Source organism: Euprymna scolopes, chromosome 11 (genome assembly GCF_053919585.1).
Source record: "Euprymna scolopes isolate OS-2025 chromosome 11, ASM5391958v1, whole genome shotgun sequence".
NCBI lineage: Eukaryota > Metazoa > Mollusca > Cephalopoda > Sepiida > Sepiolidae > Euprymna > Euprymna scolopes.
Window position 1 is genome coordinate 75,970,625 of NC_136492.1, and position 26,852 is coordinate 75,997,476.

Here is a 26,852-nt window from a genome sequence, read left to right on the forward strand (position 1 = left end):
TCAATTTCAGAAAGCTGCTCGGCACTGTGCAAACAACTACTGGAACAACCTGTGCGACGAAATCCAGACTGCTGCTGACTGCGGTAAATTACATGTGATGTACCGTGGACTCCGCAAGGCAACTGGACTGAGCGCAAAGAAAGTTTGCCCTTTAAAATCTACCACAGGGAGCTCATCACTGATCTTATGAAGCAGCTTGAACGCTGGGTGGAGCACTACTCTGTACTATATGGCGAACCGCGCAACATCACTGTCACAGCTTTAAATTCAACTCCGAACTTCGACACCCTAGTCGAACTGGACAACATTCCAACTATGTCAGAACTCGAAGTAGCTCTCCAACACATGAATGTAGAGAAGTCCCCAGGTACCGATGAGATTCCAGCAGACCTGCTCAAGTGCAATAAGTTTCTGCTCCCACACTTGTACGACCTCTTCTGCACCAGTTGGCGCAACGGGAAATTTCCGAAAGTTATGAAAGATGCTAAAATTGTCACTTTATTCAAGAAAGGAGACAAAGGAGATTGCAATAACTACCGTGGTATATCTTTACTCAGTGTCACCAGCAAAGTCTTTGCCAGAGTGCTCCTTCCAAGGCTCCAGCAGATTGCAAACCGCGTTTATCCAGAATCGCAATGCGGCTTCTGCAGCGGGCGCTCAACCATGGACCTGATATTTTCAGTGCGTCAAATCCAGGAAAAATGCAGAGAACAACGTAGACCTCTCCATATCGCATTTGTGGACCTCACGAAAGCTTTTGACATGGTCAGTAGAGATGGTCTGTTTGCCATCCTACAAAAGTTGGGCTGTCCACCAACTCTTCTTAGTTTGATAAGATCGCTACATGATAACATAACAGCTGCAGTCTTCTTTGAGAGTGACATGTCTGACAACTTCCCCGTGTGCAGTGGACTCAAGCAAGTTTGTGTGTTGGCTCCCACACTGTTTGGTATCTTCTTCTCAGTTCTTCTGCACCACGCTTTTGGAAATCACGAGGACGAAGACAGTGTGTTCCTTCATACTCGCTTTGATGGAGAACTTTTTAACTTGGCTCGCTTACGTGCCAAAACCAAGATTTGAAAAGGCCTAATACTTGAGCTGCTGTTTGCAGATGATGCTGCATTGGTCTCGCACTCCGCAAGTGGACTCCAGCGGCTGCTTGACAAATTGAGCGCTGCTTGTGCGGAGTGTCGCACTGGTAATCAGTGTGAAGAAGACAGTTGTGATGCACCAGGGTGACGCATCACCAATCACCATCAATGGCCATGAACTAGAGACTGTCAAGAACTTTGCGTATCTTGGATCCAACATCAACAAGGGAGTATCCATTGAACAGGAGCTACAAACGCGCATAGGTAGAGCAGCATCTACTTTCAACTGACTACGTGAAAGAGCATAGTTCAATAAATACCTCACTTCTAGCACAAAATGCCGCATCTACGAATGCTGTGTTCTGAGTACCCTACTGTATGGAGCAGAGACTGTTGCTTGCATTAATCTTTCGTAGATTGCTTGCCATTACATTACATTAGTCTAGCAATCGATCTTTCTGTTATGGTTCGAATTTTTTAAATGAGGATTGGTAATTTGTATTTGGATTATTCAGACTACTGAGCCTGAAGAAGCTTGGGGGGTTACATCTGAAACGTTGTGAGAATGACATCTAAGATGTGAAAAGTAGTTCAAATGATAGAAATGATACAAACGTTTGTCTAAGTTGACATCCGATGTCATGAATAAGTTTTCAATCAATTTAATCCGTTTTGAACCGAGAGAAGTGGGTTCTTCATTCAATTGAAACTTTTGAAGTCAAGTAATGTCACTATTAGGTACTCGTCTGAAAATTAGCTAATCCTTTTTACTATCTCTTTTGTTCAGACTTCACAATAAAGGGAGTTAATCAGTAAATTACAATGCCAATCCGATCAAGTGAAAAATCGATTGTTAACTATAAGCTGTTCTGAGAAGGCTGAGTTTTCGGTCATTTTACCATTAATTATTGAAAATTAGTTTAGAGTAGGAGTCGGCAACCTCTTGGAGAGAGAGGGACAAACAGCTGTGTCGTGTCTCTAAAAAGGGCCATGATATTACCTTGGCTAAAATCTGTTTGTTGGTTTGTCACTATGTTTGTTAGCATCCACATCATTTGACTAATCATCACCAAACTTAGTCAAAATATCGGGCATGGCCTGACTTAGAACTGAATTAATTTTGGACTATGTGAAAGGTCAAGATCACAAAATCAAGGAGTTAGACTTTTGGCAATAACTTCAGTTGTGATCATCATAAAAGTTCACTCTATCTCATATGAAGTTCTGCATCTTATGTTACATTGACTTTTAAAAGCCAATGTAATATAAGAACTTCCGATTTTTCCAAATTTGGTGTACGGGTCAGATGATCCTTGATAATAGTAACCATCACGTAAATTCTTAGTTATCAACGTCTCCATGGTTTAACTTCGGGAATACTTAATACAATATGGAGAAGTTCGGTCCAAATAAGACTTGGCCAATCCTTATGTTGTCAAGTATACAGTCTCATTGGACTCATATTATTCTGTTGAGAAAGCTGCCTTGGTCTGGAAGTTAAAGAAACGGGAAATTTATTTAAATAGAATCATTTATTTTACTGCAGAAATGATTAAGAAAAACTATTACAAAATAGCAATTATGAAAATGTAACTAACACAATAAAAAACAATTATGAAATGTAACTAGTACAAAAAAATCAATTATGTAACTAACACAATAAAAAACAATTATGAAATGTAACGAACACACAAAAAACAATTATGAAATGTAACTAACACAAAAAAAAATATGAATTATAACTAGCACAATAAAAACAATTATGAAATGTAACTAGCACAGTATAAAAATTATGAAATGTAACTAACGCTATGAAAAACAATTATGAAATGTAACTAACGCAATAAAAAAAACAATTATGAAATGTAACAAGCATAATAAAAACAATTATGAAATGTAGCTAACACAATTAAAAATAATCATATAATGCAATTAACAAAATAAAAACAATTATGAAATGTAACTAAGGTAATAAAAACAATTATGAAATGTAACTAATAAAAAAATTCTGAAATGTAATCAACACAACAATTATGATATGTAATTAACACAATAAAAACAGTTATGAAATGTAACTAACACAATGAAAAACAGTTATGAAATGTAACTAACACTATAAAAAACACTTATGAAATGTAATTGATGCAATAAAAAACAATTATAAAATGTAACTAACCGAATAAAAACAATTATAAAATGTAACTAACCGAATAAAAACAATTATGAAATGTAACTAACACAATAAAAAAACAATTATGCAATGTAACTAATAGAATAAAAAAAAATTATGAAATGTGACTAACACAAAAAAAGCAATTATGAAATGTATATAATACAATAAAAACAATTATGAAATCTAATTAACACAATAAAAAACAGTTATAAAATGTAGCTGATACAATTAAAAAAAAAAACAATGATAATTCTTTTCTACAAATGAAATAGTTTAAAATGTGTAATTCTCCACATCTGTGAAATATTTGCTGATAAAAGGATCAGGCCATTGTCCAGGTTTTTGTAACGCAATCTAGTTCTTAAATGGCTTTTGGAATATTAAATTTTCGAAAAACACTTGTTCATAAGCATAGATATTTCAGTTAAAGTTACGATTTGTTACTTACTTTCATTTCCGGTTGCTGTTATGCACAATGACAAGGCAGAAAGTGTTCTTTGTGATATTTCGCAAAAGAAATTCAAACCTTTTTACTTGAATTATTACGGCATCTTTCAATTATCAAATTAACCATCCTTTTCCTTATAGTAAGAAAGGCTTTCGAAATAATAACGTTATCATTTAGAAAGTCATTCTTAACATGGGGACTGGTGTGTCTTTTTTTAACTATTCTGTACTTTGACCTAACAAATTTAATAAACAAAACATACCATAAAAATTAATTTATTTTTCCCCCTTTTATAAATATTTATCTTTTTAAATAACATTTTATAATGAATATAATTTAAAATATTTCACGAGTTTCTCCATGATTTAACGTCATCTGAGACGAAGATAATCAAAAGGTACACTTTCTGCTTGTCACCTTGTGGCCATCTGCATAGCACCAACTGGAAATTAAATTCAGTGCCGATTCATAACTTTAGCCTCTGAGTGCATCTATTACTAAAAGGTTACATAGTGTTGAGAATGTTCTCCGTTTGAGCGTAAATACAAACATGTAATTGAATAGAAAGAGTAAAAGTGTTTCTGCTGTTAATACCCGAGTTGGAATCTCACATAACTCTAAGTGTTTTAAAAATGTAAATAAATTAATATAACGTAATAACATATTTTTCAATAAGCCTCAAAATAATTAGATATAAGAGTATTCCACTGAGTTCAAAGATAATTAGAATATCTACTTTCTGCCTTGTCACCGTGTAGCCGTCTGCATAGCACCAACTAGATATGAAATTCAGTAATTAATTGTAATGTTAACCTGTACTTTCAAATAACCATATCCCCGATTTTGCATTGTTTTAGATGGTTTATATTTTCTGCTTGATAATACGTTTCTTGTAGAATTTGGCAACGGATTCAGGCTGGAAATTTTTATTCAAAGATTCATCATATTGTAAATTTATTAACTGGCACTTGTTCTGCATCAGTTTCATATAAAGTTCCACATATATTTTTATATTGTTAGAAAATTTGCTTCTCAAATCTATATAAATAAAGCAGTAGAGGTATGCGTGTGTGTCTGTAAATATGTAACTGGTAAGCTCTTAAATTGTTGGTCACACTGATATTAACAATAACAACCATACACTGAGGATGGTTTATAACTTGCAAAATCTTTGTTTGGATGGCTGAATAACGCATACAGACATATATTGGCAAGTTGAAATGCAAAATGTTTATTTCACTTTGCCGACATATTTCCATTTCTTTGCCCAAATTCAATTAATTTCTTCAAATCGTTTAATATTAAATTTTTCCTACCTATTTCTACATAGCCATATCGGTAGGGAATGCTAAATGTTTTGGTTTAGATTCTAGCGGATGGTACCCACGTCATATTTTTAACTTTTGAAATCACTACTATATATTAGGTACAATATGATATTCAATAGAAAATTGACTCTGTAATAATAAATACGAAATCTGCACGAATTAAAAAAAACATTTAAGCATATTTTATGCCCCTGCTAGTCCATAATGAAGCTCAGACAGATTTCTGGTAGTATATAGTTCTTATAGTTTTGGAGCTCTCTAGGCACTCGATAATGTAAATGATGATAAAACTTTGTAATTATTCTTAGTTTTATGGCAAGTATAATGTAAGACTAAGATCTCCAAACAGCTAACCAAACCGCCTGCTTTCAAATATCATCTTGAAACACTCACCATGTCTAGCCACACTGACTATATGAAGAGTTTGAATGCAAAACATGATAAACACTATTTTTTAAATTGTTAAATTACTACTAAGAAAAGTGTTGCCTTTTATCAGTCCAACACACTATAAATGATTTTGTTAAACCAATGTGATATTTACATAATATTTCTTTTTATATATATATATATATATATACACACACACACATATATATATATTCCAACACACATACACACACCCACATATAGTGTGTGTTTACACACACACACACACACACACAGATGCTTGCAATCTACAAGAAAGAATCCGACTATTGCTGTCTTTGTTACATTTTGAAAACACAATATTCCTAACTTGTCTCTAATGCCATTATATTTTCTCGCTTCTGAAAAACACATATTAGTAGCAATTTCCTCTGCCGATTGATGAAATGGTTTGGCCACTTTCTACACCATCAAATCTTTCATTCAATCCATGCCACCAGATCCACCAGAACAGTGCTGAAAATGATGAGTTGAAAACATGGCTGTCAACAGTAGTATCGGAAAAAAATGACCAGCCCTAATGTTTTCAACAATGGAATTGTGAGTAGCTGGCGATTGCCATGTCAGACATTAAAAACTGTGCATTATGAATGGCGAACATTCGAGATGCTGTCCAGATTGAAGGAAATAGTGCAACCCTTCTTTGGTAATAGCTGATACAAATACATGCAATATAACAGAATCGAATTCTATAAAATATTTCATCAAATAATTTGTGAAATATTTCTTGTTAATAACTTTCCATTATTTTGATTATTTGAACTACTGTTTTCATCTTGGATGTTATTCTCACAACGTTTTGGCCGATGTAACTTCCCACCATAAGATGCATCTTGTTGTATTCTACAATTCGTACAAGATTTCAAACTAGACTCTTTATTTAATCCATGTCACAAAAAGTAAAAGTGTTAGCAATAATGCTAGGTGACAGTTTTCCTGAGATTGAAGGTTCAATCTCCAGTATGGGTGACACTAAGAATAAAATGATGAATTACTTAAGACATCTAGCTAATCATGGCCGATGGAACGATTACAAGCTATATGGATTAAATAAAAGGTCCTGTTCAAAATTCCATACAAATTCCAAGATTAACCTGAAGAAGATCAGAGATTGCATCAACCAAAATATTGCAAGAATAATACCCAAGATGAAGACAGTAGCCCAAATAATATAAATTATTTATCCTCATCTCCAAAATTCAAATACAGAAAAATAAAATTTCCAATGTGAGGAAAGATATTAGAAGAAAACATATATAGAAATCGCATTGTTTTAAAGCTATTAACTCCCACCTTTCTTTTGTCTTTCTAAATTCTACTAAAGTGAATTGTCTTTCTAAATTCTACTAAAGTGAATTTTTTTTTTTACTTTGTGAGGTTAATCTCTCATTGGTCTTAAAATTCTCCAAATTTCGTCATATTTTACAACTATTCTTAGTTTTATTTTATTTTGGTTTTCATCAGAGTTGAAAACATTTTTGTTAGAGGTTTCATTTTTGTAAGAAAAATCTCAATACAATCCTCTTAGTTCATGTTCATTCTACTACATGTTCCTAAGCTTGGCAGCACAAATTATAAAATATATACACGATTTGTTACATTTTTAACAATAAATTGATGCAGTGAATATGAGTACATCTGGGTCTTTCGTCTTTGCAAGATTGTGATTGGCTGGAAAAGCCATAAGTACCGATAGGTGGAGCCACTTGAAGAGAGATGTCAAAAGGTATGCAAGCCTCTCACTAGAAAAACTAGCTGCAGCTATGACACTCATGCAGTACGACGACTTACCAAATTATTACTTGAACTGAAGCAAGACCGCTCAGCTACTTCAAACAAGATATATCCCTTTTGTAGGAGACTTAGGATTCATAATAAATTGACACGTTTAGAAAAAAAATCTAACAAGGAACTAATTGTAGCAACCCGCAGAGTGAAAAAAAAAATAATGAAAGCAAGTAATTTTTTCTTTCTTCCCAGTTTTCTTTTTTTAACTTAATAGAACTGACTTTGGAACTAACGAAAGTGCTACAAGCTAGGTTACAACAGCAATTCCAACAACATCAACAATTGAAACTACAAAAATAACAATTGGAACAATAAAGACAACACCAATAACAGTAGAAGTTTGAAAATTTATTCAAACAACAGGCAAAAGAAAATAAATCACTTTTGAAAGACGTATTGTCTAGGGTTACAAAATCTCCAGGTCTGATGATTTTTTCATCTAAAGTAATCTCAAATTCACTCTAAGAATTTAAATCCGACCTCAATGTTTATTATAATTGGCTTATTTTCGTAGGTTTGAAACAATGTTTACAAAAAATCCCACTATTGTTACAAAAAGTGAGTACAAAAAACTACTAAATACGCGAATTTGATCCTTCCATAAAATTTAAGGGAATGTCATTTAGTGAAACAATTCAAATTTGTTTAAAATTTTCGATAAAACAATTTGTTTCAAATGCGATATAAGTGTTTAAATATTGTAAAAGAAGAGGACAATGATTTTGTCACATATGTAGATATGATGAACACACAGTGTGAGGCATTTAAATTAATTGAATTATTAAGCCATATATTCAAATGTCTAATTTTTGTCCAAGGTCTAACGATACCAAAGAACAAAGAAATTAGAGGAAGAACATTTAGTATTATGGAACAGGACCCAAACGTTACACTGCAAAAGGTGACAGTTGAATGCCAGATAATAATGAGATTAAAGAGAAATGCATATCACGGATACAGACTGTAAGACAAAAGTCGAATCCAAGTATAGAAAAAAAAAATTTATATTCAATACGTGTGGTGGAAACCATATAAAAAGGACTTCTTTGAAGATAAAATATGCGTGTAGGCCAGAAAAATTACCGTTATCTGACAAAATAGAGACGCGTAAAAACCAAGTTACAATCAAAAGTGAATGCTTGGCCTTCGGGACAAAATCAAAGTGTAGTTTCTGTTCCGGCAGATACTGCAAGCAAAGACCAGATGTGGGGGCAACCCCACATGCCTGACCTTTAACCAGCTCCCATTTCCCACCTCTCGGGAGCTGGTCCCCTTTTTCCCTTCCCCCTCCCTTCACTCCTCACATTAAAAATTGGCCTTGTGCCTAATTTGCTCGGTGGGGGAGCAAATAAATACCATCAAAGTGTAGTATCTGTTCTTCAGATGCTGCACTTCTATTTCTTGTTCTCTTTCGGTGGAGGAGAAATCCTTCACGACTGAGACAATTTTTATTTTTGTGCCTTTTCTCCACGTTAAAAAACGACCCTGGTGTCTAACTCTGTCCCGTGGGGAGGCATAGTAAATAGGTACAATCAAAAGTGAATATAGTTTTGTCTAAAACTGAAACGAAGGAGGGTCAAAGAAGAAAGTACCAAAATATAACAATAAAAGGGCAAACCATAAAATTGTTACTCAATTCAGGAAGTGTTATCTTGATAATAAACGAACAAACTTGGGGGGAAATGGGATTTCCATGGTTAACAAACACAGAAAAAATTGACAGAGGGGTACCAGATACAAAATTAAAGTTCAAAAGAGAACTAAATTGTAACATTTCATTCATTGGAAAAAATCATAAATCAAAAGTGTATGCATTTTCTCGTTCAGAAAATCTTTTTGGATTGTACTGTTTAACTTATGGGAATTACTATTTGATTTTGTCTGTAACAAAATTAATGTCGTAGAGAAAAATAAGGCAAAGCAAACAGAAAAGTTGGAAAAAATTGGCGTAATTTCAAAAGTCGATTATTGGGTGTCACCAACTGTATATATTATAAAGAAAAAAAAATCAGCCTGCACTGATTTTTCGAGAGGGTTGACAGAGACATCGAGCTAACATTTTGAAATTTGCAATAATCAATGTTTTATACATTGTTGGAGGTGTCTCAGTTGTGTAGCATCATTATAGAGACTCCAAACCTTTTGTTTCTCTTAGTTTGCAAAACGAGACATCATTTCTCATATCTCTGTTTTGTCTACCATTTGATCTATTGCCTCCTGTTTTAACTTTACACTACTCATTTCTGGGAACAATTCTGCTTTGCAGACCTGGGTTATTATCATGCACTTCATGTGACCCTTGTCAAAATTGATATGAGCTAACGTAATCGCTACTGATGTAGGATGCCTATTATGTAGATGATTGTAAGAAGGCAATTTTGAGGTGTTCATTTTTAAGAGACGATGTGAAAACTTTGGTGACAAAGGCATGTACCAAAAATGACATCACAACAAGTTGAAGAGAGATACAAGAGGTCTCCTTAGCCTCATGGAGTGCTGTATGCTTCAAATAATGCCTCCCACTAGACTCTGCCTTTTGATTGCAGAAGCAAAGTGTGGTCAAGGAGGAGAATAAAGAAATGATTTCAAAAATCTCCTGTGAAATCCTTGGCATGAATGTACTGATCCCAGAAACTGAATTTGAATTGGAATCATTTATTCAGTATCAAATGTTCTTGAGAATCATGTTTGTTTTATAACTTTTTTTTGCCTAAGATAGTATGATTTTTGCATGAATCTTTAAAATATTTCCTTTTCTTTTCTCTTCTCTTTTACAGATTGGGCTGTTCTGCTATGGGTCAGTTGCATCACATTTAACTTGTACATGAATGTTGTACGAGCAATAGAAACCGACAGATTCGAATGGTAAGTTCACACTACCACCACCACCACCACCACCACCACAGCGTAATTAGCATTTTATTCTCTTTGTTTCAATTCTATACAACCGGAACTAAGTCCTCTACTCCATTGTTGAAGGACAAATTCCTTTTTATGTTTTTGAATTTTTGAGATGCGGATTGATTTTTCGTATTATTTGGATTCTTTAGACTACTGTTCTCGTCATTGAGTGTTAATTTCCTAGAAAATGGAGCTAATAAACCTGACAAGGAGAAAGAATCAACCTTAGAAGTTAGTGTTCCCAATGAAACTGAGTTAAACAGAGTTGAGAGGGAAAAGATAACAAAATACCAAAATCTTATGTACGACATGAAAAGAAACTGGAATCATATGAAGATCTCCATCATTCCATTAATTATAGGAGCAACCAGACTCATGAATAGAAATTTCAAAAACTACCTGGAAATATACCCGGTGAACCAAGGCCAAGAGAGATAAAACAATTGAATAACAATACTTAGAATTTTAAAAGGATCTTTCGGTTGAAATTATAAGATAATGAGTGACTGTCTAGCATCTGGTAGCACGATCCTTCCCCAGCAAGAACAAAATAAGAAATTTTTGAAGAAAATGTAAAAAGAACCCTAATATGTATATTAACATCATAGTCCTGGCCAATATCATGTTTATCAGAATTATTTGTGCACACATGCGGGCAATTAAACAAATATTAATGATGTTTTGTTTAATTGTGAATGAAAATTTCTGTTTGCTGTTAAGTGGAAGAAGATGTTAGTTTGCTAGGGCTGATTTCACCATACCAATTCCACTCGGTCATCCGTGTCTAATATCCGCTATTAGATGGCATTGTTAATAAATTCAAATGATTATCTTAAGGTCATCATTTGGCCAGCTTGTCTCAAAAAAGGTTAAGATGCGTTTCCAATAACAAATTAAAATCATTCCCAAGAGAAAGCCAAATAACTAATGTGATTTAATGGTAAGTACTGACTATACACGGTCAGATGCGTGCATAAATCTAATTTCATCTAGTTTTGCGCAAGTTATTTTTTTTATTATTATAAGTTATTAGAAGACAGTAGCAATGAATTAAGTGACTTGAAGAGATATGAAAATAAAGATTGGACCAAATTTGAGTTGCAATAATTAAAGTGATTTATTTACTCCAGGAAATCGACTGGAAAAAATATAAAGGAGAAGGGATGTTCAAAGATGGAAAAAAAAAAAAAAAACAATGGAAAAATTTGTGATAACTGTTTTGAAAAGATTTCTTTCATGTTCAGAATTTTTTTTTTTTTTTTTGCTCTAGCTGGGAAGGGTCATGCTACCAGATGCTAGACATTCAGTCGTTATCTCATACATTCTAATCGAGAAATCTTTTTTTTTTTTTAAATTATAACCGTTCCTTTAAGTATAATTGTTTTATCTCTTTTGCATTTGGTTCACCGGGTATATTTGCTAAGTACTTTTTGAAATTCTTTTTCAGGAGCCCGGTTGTTCCTATAATTACTGGAACTATGGAAATCTTCCTAAGATTCCAGTTTTTATGTCCTACATAAAGCCTTTCAGTTCTGTTTAAGCCAGCATCATGGGGGACACTTTTCTCCTTCTTGTCCCATATCACTATGTCAGGTTTAATAGATATGTTTTTTAACTACATGTTTGTAGGAATCGTATGGTCACAGTGGATGGTGTATGACTTATTTCCAACTGTTAATAATAATGTTAATAATAATGTTAATTAATAAACTGTTAATAATAATGTTAATTAATAAACTGTTAATAATAATGTTAATTAATAAACTGTTAATAAGAATGTTAATTAATAAACCGTTAATAATAATGTTAATTAATAAACCGTTAATAATAATGTTAATTAATAAACCGTTAATAATAATGTTAATTAATAAACTGTTAATTAATAAACCGTTAATAATAATGTTAATTAATAAACTGTTAATAAGAATGTTAATTAATATAATGTTAATTAATAAACCGTTAATAATGATGTTAATTAATAAACTGTTAATAAGAATGTTAATAAACCGTTAATAATAATGTTCATTAATAAACTGTTAATAAGAATGTTAATAAACCGTTAATAATGATGTTAATTAATAAACTGTTAATAAGAATGTTAATCAATAAAATGTTAATTAATAAACCGTTAATAATAATGTTAATTAATAAACCGTTAATAATAATGTTAATTAATAAACCGTTAATAATAATGTTAATTAATAAACTGTTAATTTCAACTGTTTTTCTGGTATATATTCCCAGGATTTGCTGCTACATTCGATATTAAACGCTTACAGATTATTTGGTGAGGATATTTACACACTCCATAGTAGCACATTGTATTGTAGCTGTCCTTTAACAGAAAGACAGCTACAATAGTTGGATGTCAGGTGGCTCACACTCTCCAGTTCTGTGTGGCAGAACCTGCACTTGTCATTACTAAGACCACTCATCTTCTTTAAAGAATTGGTCACCAGGCCTTGATCTTGGGTACCATTATAATCTTCTTTTGATCGTAAGGAAACAATCCTTTTTTAGACGTCTACAGAGCCTTCATTATCTATATAGTTCTCGATGAATCCATCCAGAAAATGCTTCGTATGCTGTTAGTAGACCCATTGTTCTGCAATGGAAGGTCTTTGACGACTCTTTTGGGTTATGTCTTGTGATCTGATTCTGTCTGATTTGTAAGAGAGTCTTGTTCCAAATATTTGGCTAGTTTCGTGATGGAGATTGTTTCATGATGTTGATATACTGTCATGAGTTTTGGATACTGGGACCTCATCAGATCACAATAGTGGCAAGATGCTAATGGTCAGTCTCTGAGAGACCCATACATCCTGCTCCTTTAGGCGAATACAGCCCAGGCAGACACTAGTTTCTGTATGTTATTCAGTACAGTGTCAAAATTTTCCTCATTTTAGTGTTTCGTCTGTATATGTATGCATGAATGTGTGTGTGTTGAAATGGAATAGATGCAAAATCGTGATAATCTGCAAAGTTGAAACAAAAATAATAGAAAAACAAATAATATATTTTCATGTCTGATTTTTGCTTTTGCATTACTTTTGTTTTAATTTGTTTATATATATATATATATATATATATATATATATATATAGAAGGCCATACATGCGAAAATAAATGGGCCCAAACAAATTTATTTGCCTAAAAAATATGACGTAATTGTGGCAAGAATTCGCTACAATAAAGCAAACGCCAGCATACATTTTAGTTTGGGATATTTGCGTGTTTATTTTGAGTTTAAAGTCTGGCAAATCATCTTATTGCTTCGGAATTTAATTTAAAACGTTCAAAGAAGTTTTCTTTTGTTATTTTATTTATTTATTTTTTTTTTACTAAAAATCTAAAATGTTGACTCAGAAAATTGACATAATTTGACTGATTCTTCCCAACCAGACGTTCGGTTTACTTTGTTTGTCTAATGTTCACCATTGACACACTTGCTCTCTCTCTCTCTCTCTCTCTCTCTCTATATATATATATATATATATATATATATATATATATATATATATATATATATATATATATATATATACACTAGGGATTTAGTGTCTGTCTGTGAATGAAACTGTTTCATTTCTCAAAAGGATTATACTGGTGATATTAGCAATGGAAGACACGGATGGTTCAATTTATAACAATATAGACTATGGAATAATTTAAGACAGTTTCAAATCTAATTGTGTCTATTATATTTATTGGAATGTCATTACCAAAAGTATGACCGTACCCCTCTTTCTCCCTCTCATATATATATATATATATATATATATATATATATATATATATATATATATATATATATATATATATTAAATAATTATTAACAACTTACAGGGAGTCCCGACGTTGCCCAGGATTGAATGAGGATCAACGAATGTTTCACCCTCCCATATTTTATTGTCATCGAAATCTGTAAAATTTACCAATTTTTCAATCCTCTCTGCAGTTTCTTAGTCCCCAATACATTGCAGTCTACATTGCACTGTAGAGAACTTACCGTTGACTTTATAAAATTATTTTTATATAATGGCTTGAATTAAAGTTTAAAATGCAAACGTCGAGTATCATGGCTCAATTGTGCTCTAAACAGAAACATTCATTTCAAACGCGCCTCTGTTATATCAAAGAGCATACTGTGGATTTTATATGCTTGGCCTTTCTGCTTGTGCGTTTTAATAACACTTCTCAAATGCAGTTATGATGTTAGGCTGTATATGGTGTTAACTTTGATCAAAATCGCCTGTTCCCTCTTCCATGGGATTTTTTCAATTATCGTTACTTATCAACAACATTCTGATACAAAACCTATTTAAAAACACTGCCAGGCACATAAAGTACATTTGTGTGTAATTTCAAAAAAATCGAGCCAGTTTAGAAGTCCATAGAGAAATAAACTCATACACACAAAGTTTATTTTATATAATAGTAGAGATTATTTTGAAACCTACAGACACATGTGTTTAGAATTTATGCTTTTATTGTAAGACACAATAATTACTGCCAGTTAAGGGATTCAGACTCAGTCACAAAATCATCCTTGATTTCATAGACTGGCATTCAAATTGAAAGCTATTTGGAATTAACACGAGAAGTAAGGGAATAATGTTCTATCAATACTGACTAGACAGGTCAGATAGTATTCAACAATGTTTCAGTGAGCTTACGTTTCCTACTTATTCGTAATGAAGCAAAGAAGGCTACCCTTCTCCTAAAGGGGTCTTATAACGATAATATTTGAAAAAATATTAATAATTATATTCTATATTATAATATAAGAAATAAAAGATGGGAATAAAAAGTTAAAACTTTATTATATCATCATATCAATAAGGAAAAGGAAAATGAACCTCTTTAGGTGATATCATTTCGAAGTTAAATGCTTCTCATCAGAAAAGGAGGAAAGCCAGGAATATACATTTGCAAAAAAATTTTTTCTCTTCTGATGAGAAGCATTTATCTTCGAAATGCCATGGCCTAAAGAGGTTCTTTTTTCCTTTTCCTTTTCTATCTGATGATATAAAGTTTTATTTAACTTTTAATTCTCATCTTTTATTTCTTATATGTAGGGTTTTTACTATCTTGATAGGTTTGCTTTGCTTAAAGGTTGTATTTTTATCAATTTCATTTATTACCTTTTTATATATATATATATATATATATATATATATATATATATAGACAGAGAGAGAGAGAGAGAGAGAGAGAGAGAGACATGCGCACATACACACACATACATACTTGCAGGGAAACTCGACATTGCCCGTGATTGGATGAATGACACTCCCATATTTTTATTGTCATTGAAATTTGTGTAATTGTCCATTTTTTAATCAAATCGATTGATTACCTGTTCTATTTGGGGATCCATTGTGGTGCACCAGGAAGAAGCTTCACGTGCCTCTCACAGTGACTTAGTCCACAATACATTGCACTGTAGAGAACCTACTGTTGATTTTATAAAATTATTTTGTTATATATAATGGTTTGAATTAAATGCCATAATAGGGTACCAACATGCATACAGAGATAGCTACTTGTGACGAAGAGTTCATCTGAACGTGTGTACGTGTCATAAAAAGTTCTGTAGTGGTTCTTCGCTATTTGAACCCTTATTTATTGTGTTGCTCGTGATGTGTATATACTCGTTTGAATCATGTAATCGTGACCTAGCTGAACGTCTGTTACGCTGTTGAGTGTACAGGTTGTAACACAAAGACAATTCACAGTACCTTAATTTGGGACTAACTTTTTCTGTCTGATGGCTCATTTCTTAGATCCTCCAGACGGCTGCAACATCTCTTCGGTTGTGCGCGCTTCCCGCACGTCCATCCGTCTTCAATCTCGGATACTAACTCTCTCGAATCTCAGATTTAACTAACTCGAAAATCCTGATCAGCTGAGTGTTACGTCACACGCTAAATCACAGATGTTTAACTCATCAACTGTTAGGTCTAACCTAATGTTTATCTATTTCTTTCAGCTAAAATTCACACACTTTAAACATAATTCTATTTTTAATAATCTCTGAAAGAAGGTTTATACTTGTTAATATTCCTATCTAACTAAATTCTCAAAACATAATTCTTAACATGATAAATTATATTTTAGGTGAAATCTTGACAATCGATGTATAGAGCTCGGAGTGCTTTATATAACACTATGCAAAAGTCAAGTATCATGCTTCAATTGTGCTCTAAACAGAAACGTTCATTTCAAACACGCCTCAATCATAACAAAGAACCTCTGTTGAGTTTATATCACGGGCCGATCGGCTTGTGTGGTAATAAAACTTCTGAAATGCACTTTTGCTGTTAGACTGTGTAAGGTGTTAACTTTGGTGAAAATCTCCTGTTCCTTCTTTCATCAGATTATTTCGATTATCGATACTTATCAAAGACATTCCGAGACAAAACCTATCTAAAAACACTGCCAGGTACATAAAGTACCTTCGTGTGAAATTTCATAAAAATCGGCCTAGTGTTTTCAAGTCCATAGAGAACAAACTCAAACACACGCAAAGTTCCTTTTATATAGGAGTAGAAGTAGATATATATATATATATATATATATATATATATATATATCTGCGTAAATATATGTTTTCAATTATATTTCCTATTTTATTTATACCAATATAGACTTTTGTCATTAATTTGCTATATGCTCTGTAATTACATTGAGCTTCATAAATTAAGGATTGGTATGAATAAAAAGCTGAAATATAATTAACAAAAAACATTTTCGCAGAAATATATATATATATATATATATATATATATATATATATATATATATATATATATATAGAGAGAGAGAGAGAGAGAGAGAGAGAGAGAGAGAGACCGAGATTAACAGGTGGATCGCATGAAAATCTTTTTTGAATAAGTTAACTTGGACATTTTTGGATTTCTAAAGAAAGTAAGATAGGATTTATAAAAAAAAATATTCCACCTGCTTTCTACAAATTATTCCTTTCCAAAGAACTCTTATAAAATGTTATCTTTGAACCAAACAGAATGATTACAAAGGATGATTTTTCTTTTCTTTTTTCTTTTTTTTATTTTTTTAACTTTTGATCGGCATTAAAGACTAACTGAGCCGATTCTTTATATATTTTACTCCTCATTTACATTAGCACTAGAATTAACCTTCTTCTTTTGTTTGAATTCTTCTCAATATAAATGAATTCCCCAACAATTCTTTCATTTACCTATTTCTTATGCTCTGTTTATTTTTTCTTTTGAGAATAATGAAATTTATAATAAACGAATTGCTCTGTCTTATTCATCCTATAGTGGATGAAACGCAGAATATTCAGTGTAGCTTAATCGCCATATATATTTTATAAATTAGTATATATATATATATATATATATATATATATATATATATATATATATATATATATATATATATATATATATGTGTGTGTGTGTGTATTTATCAAGTCTTTTCAAAAGCAGCCATATTTACCAAAGCGTCTTCAGAGATTACTTTACAATTCAACCATTTTTTTTTCTTTTCTTGTAAAACGTTTCTTCCCTTTTTATCTTTTCTTTAACAATAAGATTTTCTTTCATTCGTGGCAATGGAAATAATCGACAAAAGATCAGCTTTACAATGTGCAGATGGATTTTGTTTATTTTTATTTTATTTTAGTTCATTATTATTCTTTTAATACATATTCTGGTGTTCGCTAATGGGCCGGATTTAATCAAGTAAAAAATGGGTGAAAGATTAACAGTTCAGATTCTTTGTTTTCCTCAAAGCAAAAGACAAATGGTTATTTACCATTTTCTTTGTTTTTTATTATAGTTATGCTTGTTTAGACAAAAATTTTCTTTCAGTAAACTTTTTCGGTTTTCAAAGACGATGACTTTTAATAATTCTTATCAATCACATAAAGTTGGACAGTAAAAGATGAATGACAATCGATATTGTTTTTTTTTTTTTGTGAAAGATAGATCTCAGTGATATTAATTTTATTTTTATTTCGGACTACTAGTCTCATCTTTATTAGTTGTTGTTTTTCATCTTTTATTGGTTTGTTTATTCACAACGTTTCGGCCAACTAATTCCTCTGGCCTTTGTCAGGTGGTAACCGCGACGGATAGGAACTTCGACTCTCCTAACTGCATTCTCAGCCATCACTGCCATCCGTAGTTGTTGTCGTCTCACCACATTTTTGGCCAATTAACCTCTGGCACGCTTTGGGTGGGATTGAAACCACTATCTTCAGACAATGTTCATCTGGAACTGTAGAGATTCAACGTCTCTATTAACTGCGCCACGGGCCCCGAAGGGCGATCAAGGTTGGATTCTTTGATCTTATAAATCCACGTTTATTTATTATCTGATCTTCCATAGTCAGGTCCGTACTGATTGGTATATATATTATTCCTTAATTGGAATTCATTTTTGAGATGAGCATTATATATATTAATTTTATTATTATATATATATTATTATATTATTATTATAGTCGGGTCCGTACCGATTGGTATATATATTATTATTATGATCAGATAATAAATAAAAGTGGATTTATAAGATCAAAGAATCCAACCTTGATCGCCCTTCGGGGCCCGGGGCGCAGTTGATAGAGACGTTGAATCTCTACAGTTCCAGATGAACATTATCTGAAGATAGCAGTTTCAATCCCACCCAAAGCGTGCCAGAGGTTAATTGGCCAAAATGTGGTGAGACGACAACAACTGCGGATGGCAGTGATGGCTGAGAATGCAGTTAGGAGATTCGAAGTTCCTATCCGTCGCGGTTACCACCTGACGAAGGCCAGAGGAATTAGTTGGCCGAAACGTTGTGAATAAACAAACCAATAAAAGATGAAAAACAACAACTAATAAAGATGAGACTAGTAGTCCGAAATAAAAATAAAATTAATATATATAATGCTCATCTCAAAAAATGAATTCCAATTAAGGAATAATATAGATCTCAGTGATGTTTTATTGAAAGGTCGTTCATGGGAAGAAAAGGCTCAATTTAGTCTCTACCTCTTAGATATGGTGTAAAAAAAAAAAAGAGTCTTAAACCTATCAGGTTTCTCACTGTCTACAAAGCTCTAGGACCTGTCCAATCGCCACAATGTTGCATATCTGTGCTTGTTTTACAAGTACTACGACAGAATGCGTGCAAACGAAATTACTGTACTTGTACTCCTTCAACATAATCACCCTTGATTCGCAGCAAAATCCTACCTTTTCACTGTAAAGGTCTCAGGCCGCCTGCCTTTTGAATGGTCTTTGTGCTCCCTGTTTCCTCGACTATTCCAACATGCAGAAATTTAAATATAATGAAAACAAATATCTTTCTGTGCCCCCTCATCTCACGTATACACACTTAGACTGCCCTTCTATAAATCAGGCCTTTAATTCACAATATCCCCTTGTGTCTCAGTTGTAATATTGTTTGGAGTGAGGAACAGTAAAAATATTTTTGAAAAAATAAAATCATTTTCCTTAATTTTCATGTAGTGTACTGTGGAAAACTTGGAAAATTCATATAAATTAATAATTAAAAAACAAAGGTTGCATTTGTAAGTCTTAAGAACTATAAAATAAAGGATAATTAAAAATAATGCATGTAGTGATTTTCATCACATTGTATGAATCCAAAAATTCTATTGGTGACATTAGTTTCTCCAATGTTTTTCTAGTCAGAAATCTTTGTAGAAAGATATCGGGTACTTACGGGAGAGACCATATGAGGGTTGCCAACATTCTAAGTGAAAGTGACCTTGTGGAGTGAAGGTCGTCAGTCAGTGTCGTTAACCAATTAGCCACTGTTGCCTCACAGGTAAAAATTGTACTTATGTTAAGATATATTTAAAAATCAATAAAATAAAATAAAAAAATATCTTAGAAATGGCCCAGTGAAATATTAATTTGTGGTAGAATTTAAAAACAAATGGAATTGTTAGTGTAATTTCTTTAGTAGAAGTAGCGGTTTTACTATATTCAACTAAACTAAACAAGGTTTTTACACAAAAAGACTGTTTAAATACTTAAACTAAGACTATATCTACAGGTTGTGTATAAAAATAGAAAGCAACAGTTAGTTGAAGAAGAACAGAAGAGAGAACTTTCATATTTCGGCAATTTTCAGTTCAATTCCTAACCAAAACCAGTCACAAAAGGTTATAATGAAAAGAAATTAAAGACGAAAGCAAACGTCCATTTCACGACGGACTAAAAGGAAAATATTATTAAAAACAACTGACAAAATATTTTCTAAGAATTAAAATTTTCAAAAATTCAATTATAATTTTGAATTTAAAAATTTTTTTAATTATAATCTTAGATTTTTTTAGTTAAATTTTTTTTAATTATAATGAATTTTTAGTTCAATTTTTATTATAATGTTAAAAATTTTTTAGTTTTTTAAATTATAATCTTACATTTTTTTTTTACTCATAGATACTCTCATTAGAAAAAAATAGTCACCGTTTCATACAGTTCTTTTCTTTTCAAGTTTCCCCTTTCTTTTGTTTGTAGATATACTGGATATTTGATATGTATGACAACCCCGATTCGATAACTGCTCCATGTGGCAGCGTCAATGAAGAATAAATTGGCAATTGTTCTTATTTGATAAAGCATTGTTATTTTAAATCTGATTTTTATAAATGAACCTGTCAGAAACCATTAATGCAAATATTTTTTATATAATGAGGATGTCTATCGCCAAAAAAAAAAAAAAATTGAAGATAAAAATACAAAATCGGAAAATATTTACATTGTATGGCTACTAACGGCTTTAATTTTAAATAAAATTTCAAATAACAAGGACGATTTATAAAATAAGAACAATTCTCAATTTCTTATATATATTTTATTAATACAAACAAATTTGCAATGTCGATACACTGAACATGCTAATGTTTCAGATGTAAGTTTTATATTAATAAAAATATATCTTCTCTTCTTTTATTGAGTACTCTTAATTTTATAACGACACCACGGTCCATAGCAGGCACGTGCAGAAAACTAATGAGCATATATCTATGGTAATGGCCGAAACCCTAGAAGAAGACCTTCAGTCTGTAGTGGAATGGGGTCAAAAATGGATGGTAACGTTCAACACTGCCAAGACAAAGCTCGTTTCCTTTAATAATTACATGAAACCTTACGAACGACTAAAAGCTATGGCTAATGATAGATTACCTCAAAGTACTTCATTCAAACTCTTAGGCTTAACATTCACAGGGAACATGAGTTGGAATAGATGCATCGAGATCATTGCCAAGGCTGCTGTGAAAAAAGTGGGCTCTCTCTACCATGCTGGAAAGTTACTTATGTCTGAAAGTATCCTCTGCAAAACCACCATGTATGGAGTACTGCTGTCACATTTGGGCTGGTGTATCTGCTAATAGTCTCTCGCTCCTGGACAGGCTTCAAAAGAGTCGCCAACTTGATAGGTCCTGAACTGTCATCTAAGCTTCAGCCCTGTCGCATCAACGAAATGTTGCATCCCTCTGCCTGTTTTACAAGTATTTTAATGGTGGATGCTCTGAACTACAAGCCCTTGTACCCCCTCGACGAAAATACCCTCGACAAACCCGACAAGCAGCAGCAACTCCCACCCTTACACAGTAGAGATACCTAGATGTAAGAAAGGCGTCTACTCTAATAGCTTCTCCAGAGCTGCGAGACTTTGGAATTCTCTTCCGGGTTCCTACTTCCCCAACAGTACTGACATGCAGAACTTTAAATGTAATGTGAACAGACATCTTGCTGCAACTTGGGTTCCTGATAGCAGCCCCCTACATCAAAGTAGCAACGTGCCTTGGTGGGAGTGAAAATGTAAAAAAAAAAAAAAAAAAAAAACTTGTTTAAATCCATTAGTTGTCCCTCTTGAATACCTATAACCTGGTATATATATATATATATATATATATATATATATATATATATATATATTAGTTTTGTAAGGATTGTGCTGAACCTCTTTTAGATTTTACGATAATTTTCTCACATGAAAATTATATAATAATGTTGAATAGCCGGAGTCTGAACATACGTGTTTTGTATGCGTGTGTGCTCTTTTATCGTCTAGTGGCTATAATGTTCATCTTTTCTTGTACGTATAGGCTCTTATCTCTCTAGTGTTTAATAAACGTATGTGTTGTATAGATAATCTAAAACGTATGTTATATACTTGTATGTATATAAAATGTTTATCTAAATACCGTGTGATGTTCATTCTTAATAAAGCGTGTGTATATTCATATTCAATTACACAGTTCACAAACGAGACAATACATTTTAGATACAGTTTTTTAGCAATGAGACAAATAAATATCCTTGTCCGCTTGGCACACATGACAAGGTAAATACAATTTCGTGTATAGTTCTTTTTTCCGGAGGTTGTTTTTGTTGTGAAGTCCTGTAATCGAAGACACTTTCCTCTAAAGGAAACCCATAACAACAAGTTATATCTTTATATGGCCTTTATTCGTTTTTATGGATGATCCCTTTTCTCTGAGTCGGCACGCTGTATCTCTACATTTTTTTCTGGTGTGTCCACTGGAATGCTTCCATGGACTCCCCTGTCCGTTATCTCCAACTGGTTAGCTCCAACTCACTAATTGACCACATGTATATCCGTCAGCAAAGTAAACCAAATCATGTGTCGTTCACGTAAACTAAATCCTTATTTACTTAACTAACCAAATTCCAATCTATTTAAAAATTCTTAAATTGATTATGCTTTGCTTTGGTTAAAATTTCTAACTAAACTCCAACATGACAACAGATAATTGTTTTTCTATTGAATATTTATTTGCAATAACAATTGTATTACAAGGTTCTTGGCGTTGCCCTCGCACATTAGCATAACACTACAATAAGCTCCTTTTAAAATTCTTCATTAATTGTTATGTCGATTAAAGCTGATCGTCACATGGTCACAAGGTATCCACTCAGCGAGAGCTTTTTTAGATTGTAACTCATACAAAACGAATGTTCATATGATTAGCACTTGCTTCACAAGGAAATTCGTTCATATTTTGATAATTGTGAAATGAAATATTGTTTCTACTTGAAAGATTGAATCAGTATCTTGTTGAAAATAGCCTATCGAATTATCCTAAGTGTTGACTGGTTGATAGGTATAAATATGGAAGGTTTGGATTGATATAAATAAAAGCAAACATAATTTGGCATGAATAATAAGATCTGTATTTTAACTGTCTGCGTTTGAAATTCCTTGAAGTTGATCATCACCTGGAATGGTAAACTGTTTTTTATTTATTAGAATCATCTTTAATATGGTAATCAACGTTTGTCCTGGTTATTACAATGGGTGTTGTATGCAAATACTACTCTACTGAAAGAATATAAATGGTTACTAGCTTTGTTGGAAGGCATAACTGGTAACATACTAACGTCCTGTTATATGGATAATTCGGACTATCGATTCCGCTTAACACTATAAAGCCAGGGATGAACATTGAATCTAAGAGTCCCTATTAAGTTGTCTCCATGATGACAGAGTTAGATTCAAGGTCGATTTTTATTGTAGGGCCAATCTAACTCACCCAAAGAGCATTCTGGCTTGATACAAGAATTTTTAAAAATTGTTCCAGTCTAGATTTTCCCCTTTACTGATAGAGGACAGAAGAGACGAAGTTTTATATCAGAACAGATACTACCCTTTACTTTGAGCTAAAAGGTCAGGCTGAGAAATGGACGGCTAATCACATTAATCAAAGGGCAATAACTCGTCAAACTTCTATTTAGCATATTCCACACTTTAGGATCAATTGCATTTATTTACATTGTAATACCAGCTCTGGGTAAAATAGCAACTTGTGTTTAGTTAATTATTTCCTATAGGTATTGTTGCTAGCATTGGACTATCTTATGGATTGACAAACTAACATTGGACCATCTTATGGATTGACAAACTAACATTGGACCATCTTATGAATTGGCAAACTAACATTGGACCATCTTATGGATTGGCAAACTAACATTGGACCATCTTATGGATTGGCAAACTAACATTGGACCATCTTATGGATTGGCAAACTAACATTGGACCATCTTATGGATTGGCAAACTAACATTGGACCATCTTATGGATTGGCAAACTAATATTGGACCATCTTATGGATTGGCAAACTAACATTGGACCATCTTATGGATTGGCAAACTAACATTGGACCATCTTATGGATTGGCAAACTAACATTGGACCATCTTATGGATTGGCAAACTAACATTGGACCATCTTATGGATTGGCAAACTAACATTGGACCATCTTATGGATTGGCAAACTAATATTGGACCATCTTATGGATTGGCAAACTAACATTGGACCATCTTATGGATTGGCAAACTAACATTGGACCATCTTATGGATTGGCAAACTAACATTGGACCATCTTATGGATTGGCAAACTAACATTGGACCATCTTATGGATTGGCAAACTAACATTGGACCATCTTATGGATTGGCAAACTAACATTGGACCATCTTATGGATTGGCAAACTAACATTGGACCATCTTATGGATTGGCAAACTAACATTGGACCATCTTATGGATTGGCAAACTAACATTGGACCATCTTATGGATTGGCAAACTAACATTGGACCATCTTATGGATTGGCAAACTAACATTGGACCATCTTATGGATTGGCAAACTAACATTGGACCATCTTATGGATTGGCAAACTAACATTGGACCATCTTATGGATTGGCAAACTAACATTGGACCATCTTATGGATTGGCAAACTAACATTGGACCATCTTATGGATTGGCAAACTAACATTGGACCATCTTATGGATTGGCAAACTAACATTGGACCATCTTATGGATTGGCAAACTAACATTGGACCATCTTATGGATTGGCAAACTAACATTGGACCATCTTATGGATTGGCAAACTAACATTGGACCATCTTATGGATTGGCAAACTAACATTGGACCATCTTATGGATTGGCAAACTAACATTGGACCATCTTATGGATTGGCAAACTAACATTGGACCATCTTATGGATTGGCAAACTAACATTGGACCATCTTATGGATTGGCAAACTAACATTGGACCATCTTATGGATTGGCAAACTAACATTGGACCATCTTATGGATTGGCAAACTAACATTGGACCATCTTATGGATTGGCAAACTAACATTGGACCATCTTATGGATTGGCAAACTAACATTGGACCATCTTATGGATTGGCAAACTAACATTGGACCATCTTATGGATTGGCAAACTAAACCATGAATTGAACTTGTATTTATTTACTAGAGGTTTTTACCTGCTTACAATTTAATTCCTAATCATTACTTGAAATCATTGAAACAAAACTAATCAACAAGTAAAAAAAAAATTCTTTCTCTCTCTCCCTTTTCTTGATGGAAAAAACAAACAAAAACTAATCAATAAGAATCGACGACGTCTGAGGTCCCATGTAAATGTAGAAAACTATACAAAGGTGAGGCATGTTATCCAGTAAAAGTAAGGTTAGAAGAACATCAAAAAGCCTTAATACATGGAGTTTGAAATGTTAGGTATATCTGACCATATATGGAGGGGAAAATGGGAGAGCATCTACCCTTATGAGACAAAGTAAAAAATTATAGACAGAGAAGAATGGTGGAGAGTAAGATGACTCAAAGCAGCGTATATGTTGGGTGACAATCAATTACTAAGTAGACCTACTACAGAATTTAATACAATATGAGAACTATTAATTATAATAGATAATATATATAGTAATAAGTAGTTAGTAGTAATAATAATAATATATATGTGTATGTATTAATAAATAGTGATATTTACATCTAGAAATAAAATAGGTTTAACGCTTTTAAAATTCATATTAGAATTGCCCACAAGGATTCATGGTGCAGTGGTTAATTCAGTTGGAAAAATAACCTTCTTCTGAAGGTTGAAACTTCAATCCACAGTGTGGGTGACTCAAAATACAATTGCGAATTACTTAGGACTTCAACTCAGTCATGGCTGACGAAACGAGAGCATGCTACCTCCATCGATTAAATAAAGGGTTCCATGCAAATTTCAGAGTTCGACAAAATACACCTGAAGAAGGTTGGAGGTTACTGCGACCAAGACGTGTAAATGACACTGGGAATCAAAATACTAGTTCGGAGAATTCAAATAATACAAAGAAGGCAAAACTAATCGAGCAAAGAAAGAAGGCAAAACTAATCGAGCAAAAAAAGAAGGCAAAACTTTCTAGAATCTTCTTCAATAATACTACTAATAAAAATGTAATATTTTTGCATTTTATTAAAAATTAAATAAATTCTTTCCTTTTTATTGCTATCAGATATTATCCAAATTAAACCTCTCCTTCTTCGTTCACAAACTTAAGTTTGCGTACTTCAATATTCTTTTTTTTATTATTACCTGTTATTAGTAAGATTAAGCTTCTCCTTTATTGTTAATGAAAATTGAATTTTCATTTGTGATTATTGAAGCGAAGTGGAAACATGTATGTCCACTTTTATATATAGATATGTGTCATCCCATGACTAAAATATGCAAAAGCAAATAAATGTAGAATTCCATTTTAGTATTTGTTTTTTTTTTTTTTTTAAAGTTAAATTTTTTTTAATTAAATTTGTTTAATTTTCTTCGTTTTCATTTTGTTTCTTTTCAGTTTTCTTTT

At 32.7% G+C, this 26,852-nt stretch overlaps 1 protein-coding gene across 2 annotated transcripts in view; it reads left to right on the forward strand.

Moving 5' to 3' along the window:
• LOC145287914 (uncharacterized) overlaps positions 1–26,852 on the forward strand; it is a 1,114,340-nt gene that overhangs the window by 680,963 nt on the left and 406,525 nt on the right. For both annotated transcript variants that reach the window (XM_080135863.1, XM_080135862.1), the window contains exon 6: positions 10,035–10,122. In XM_080135863.1, the coding sequence (XP_079991989.1) occupies positions 10,035–10,122 (88 nt within the window). The remainder of the gene's footprint in view (positions 1–10,034; positions 10,123–26,852) is intronic.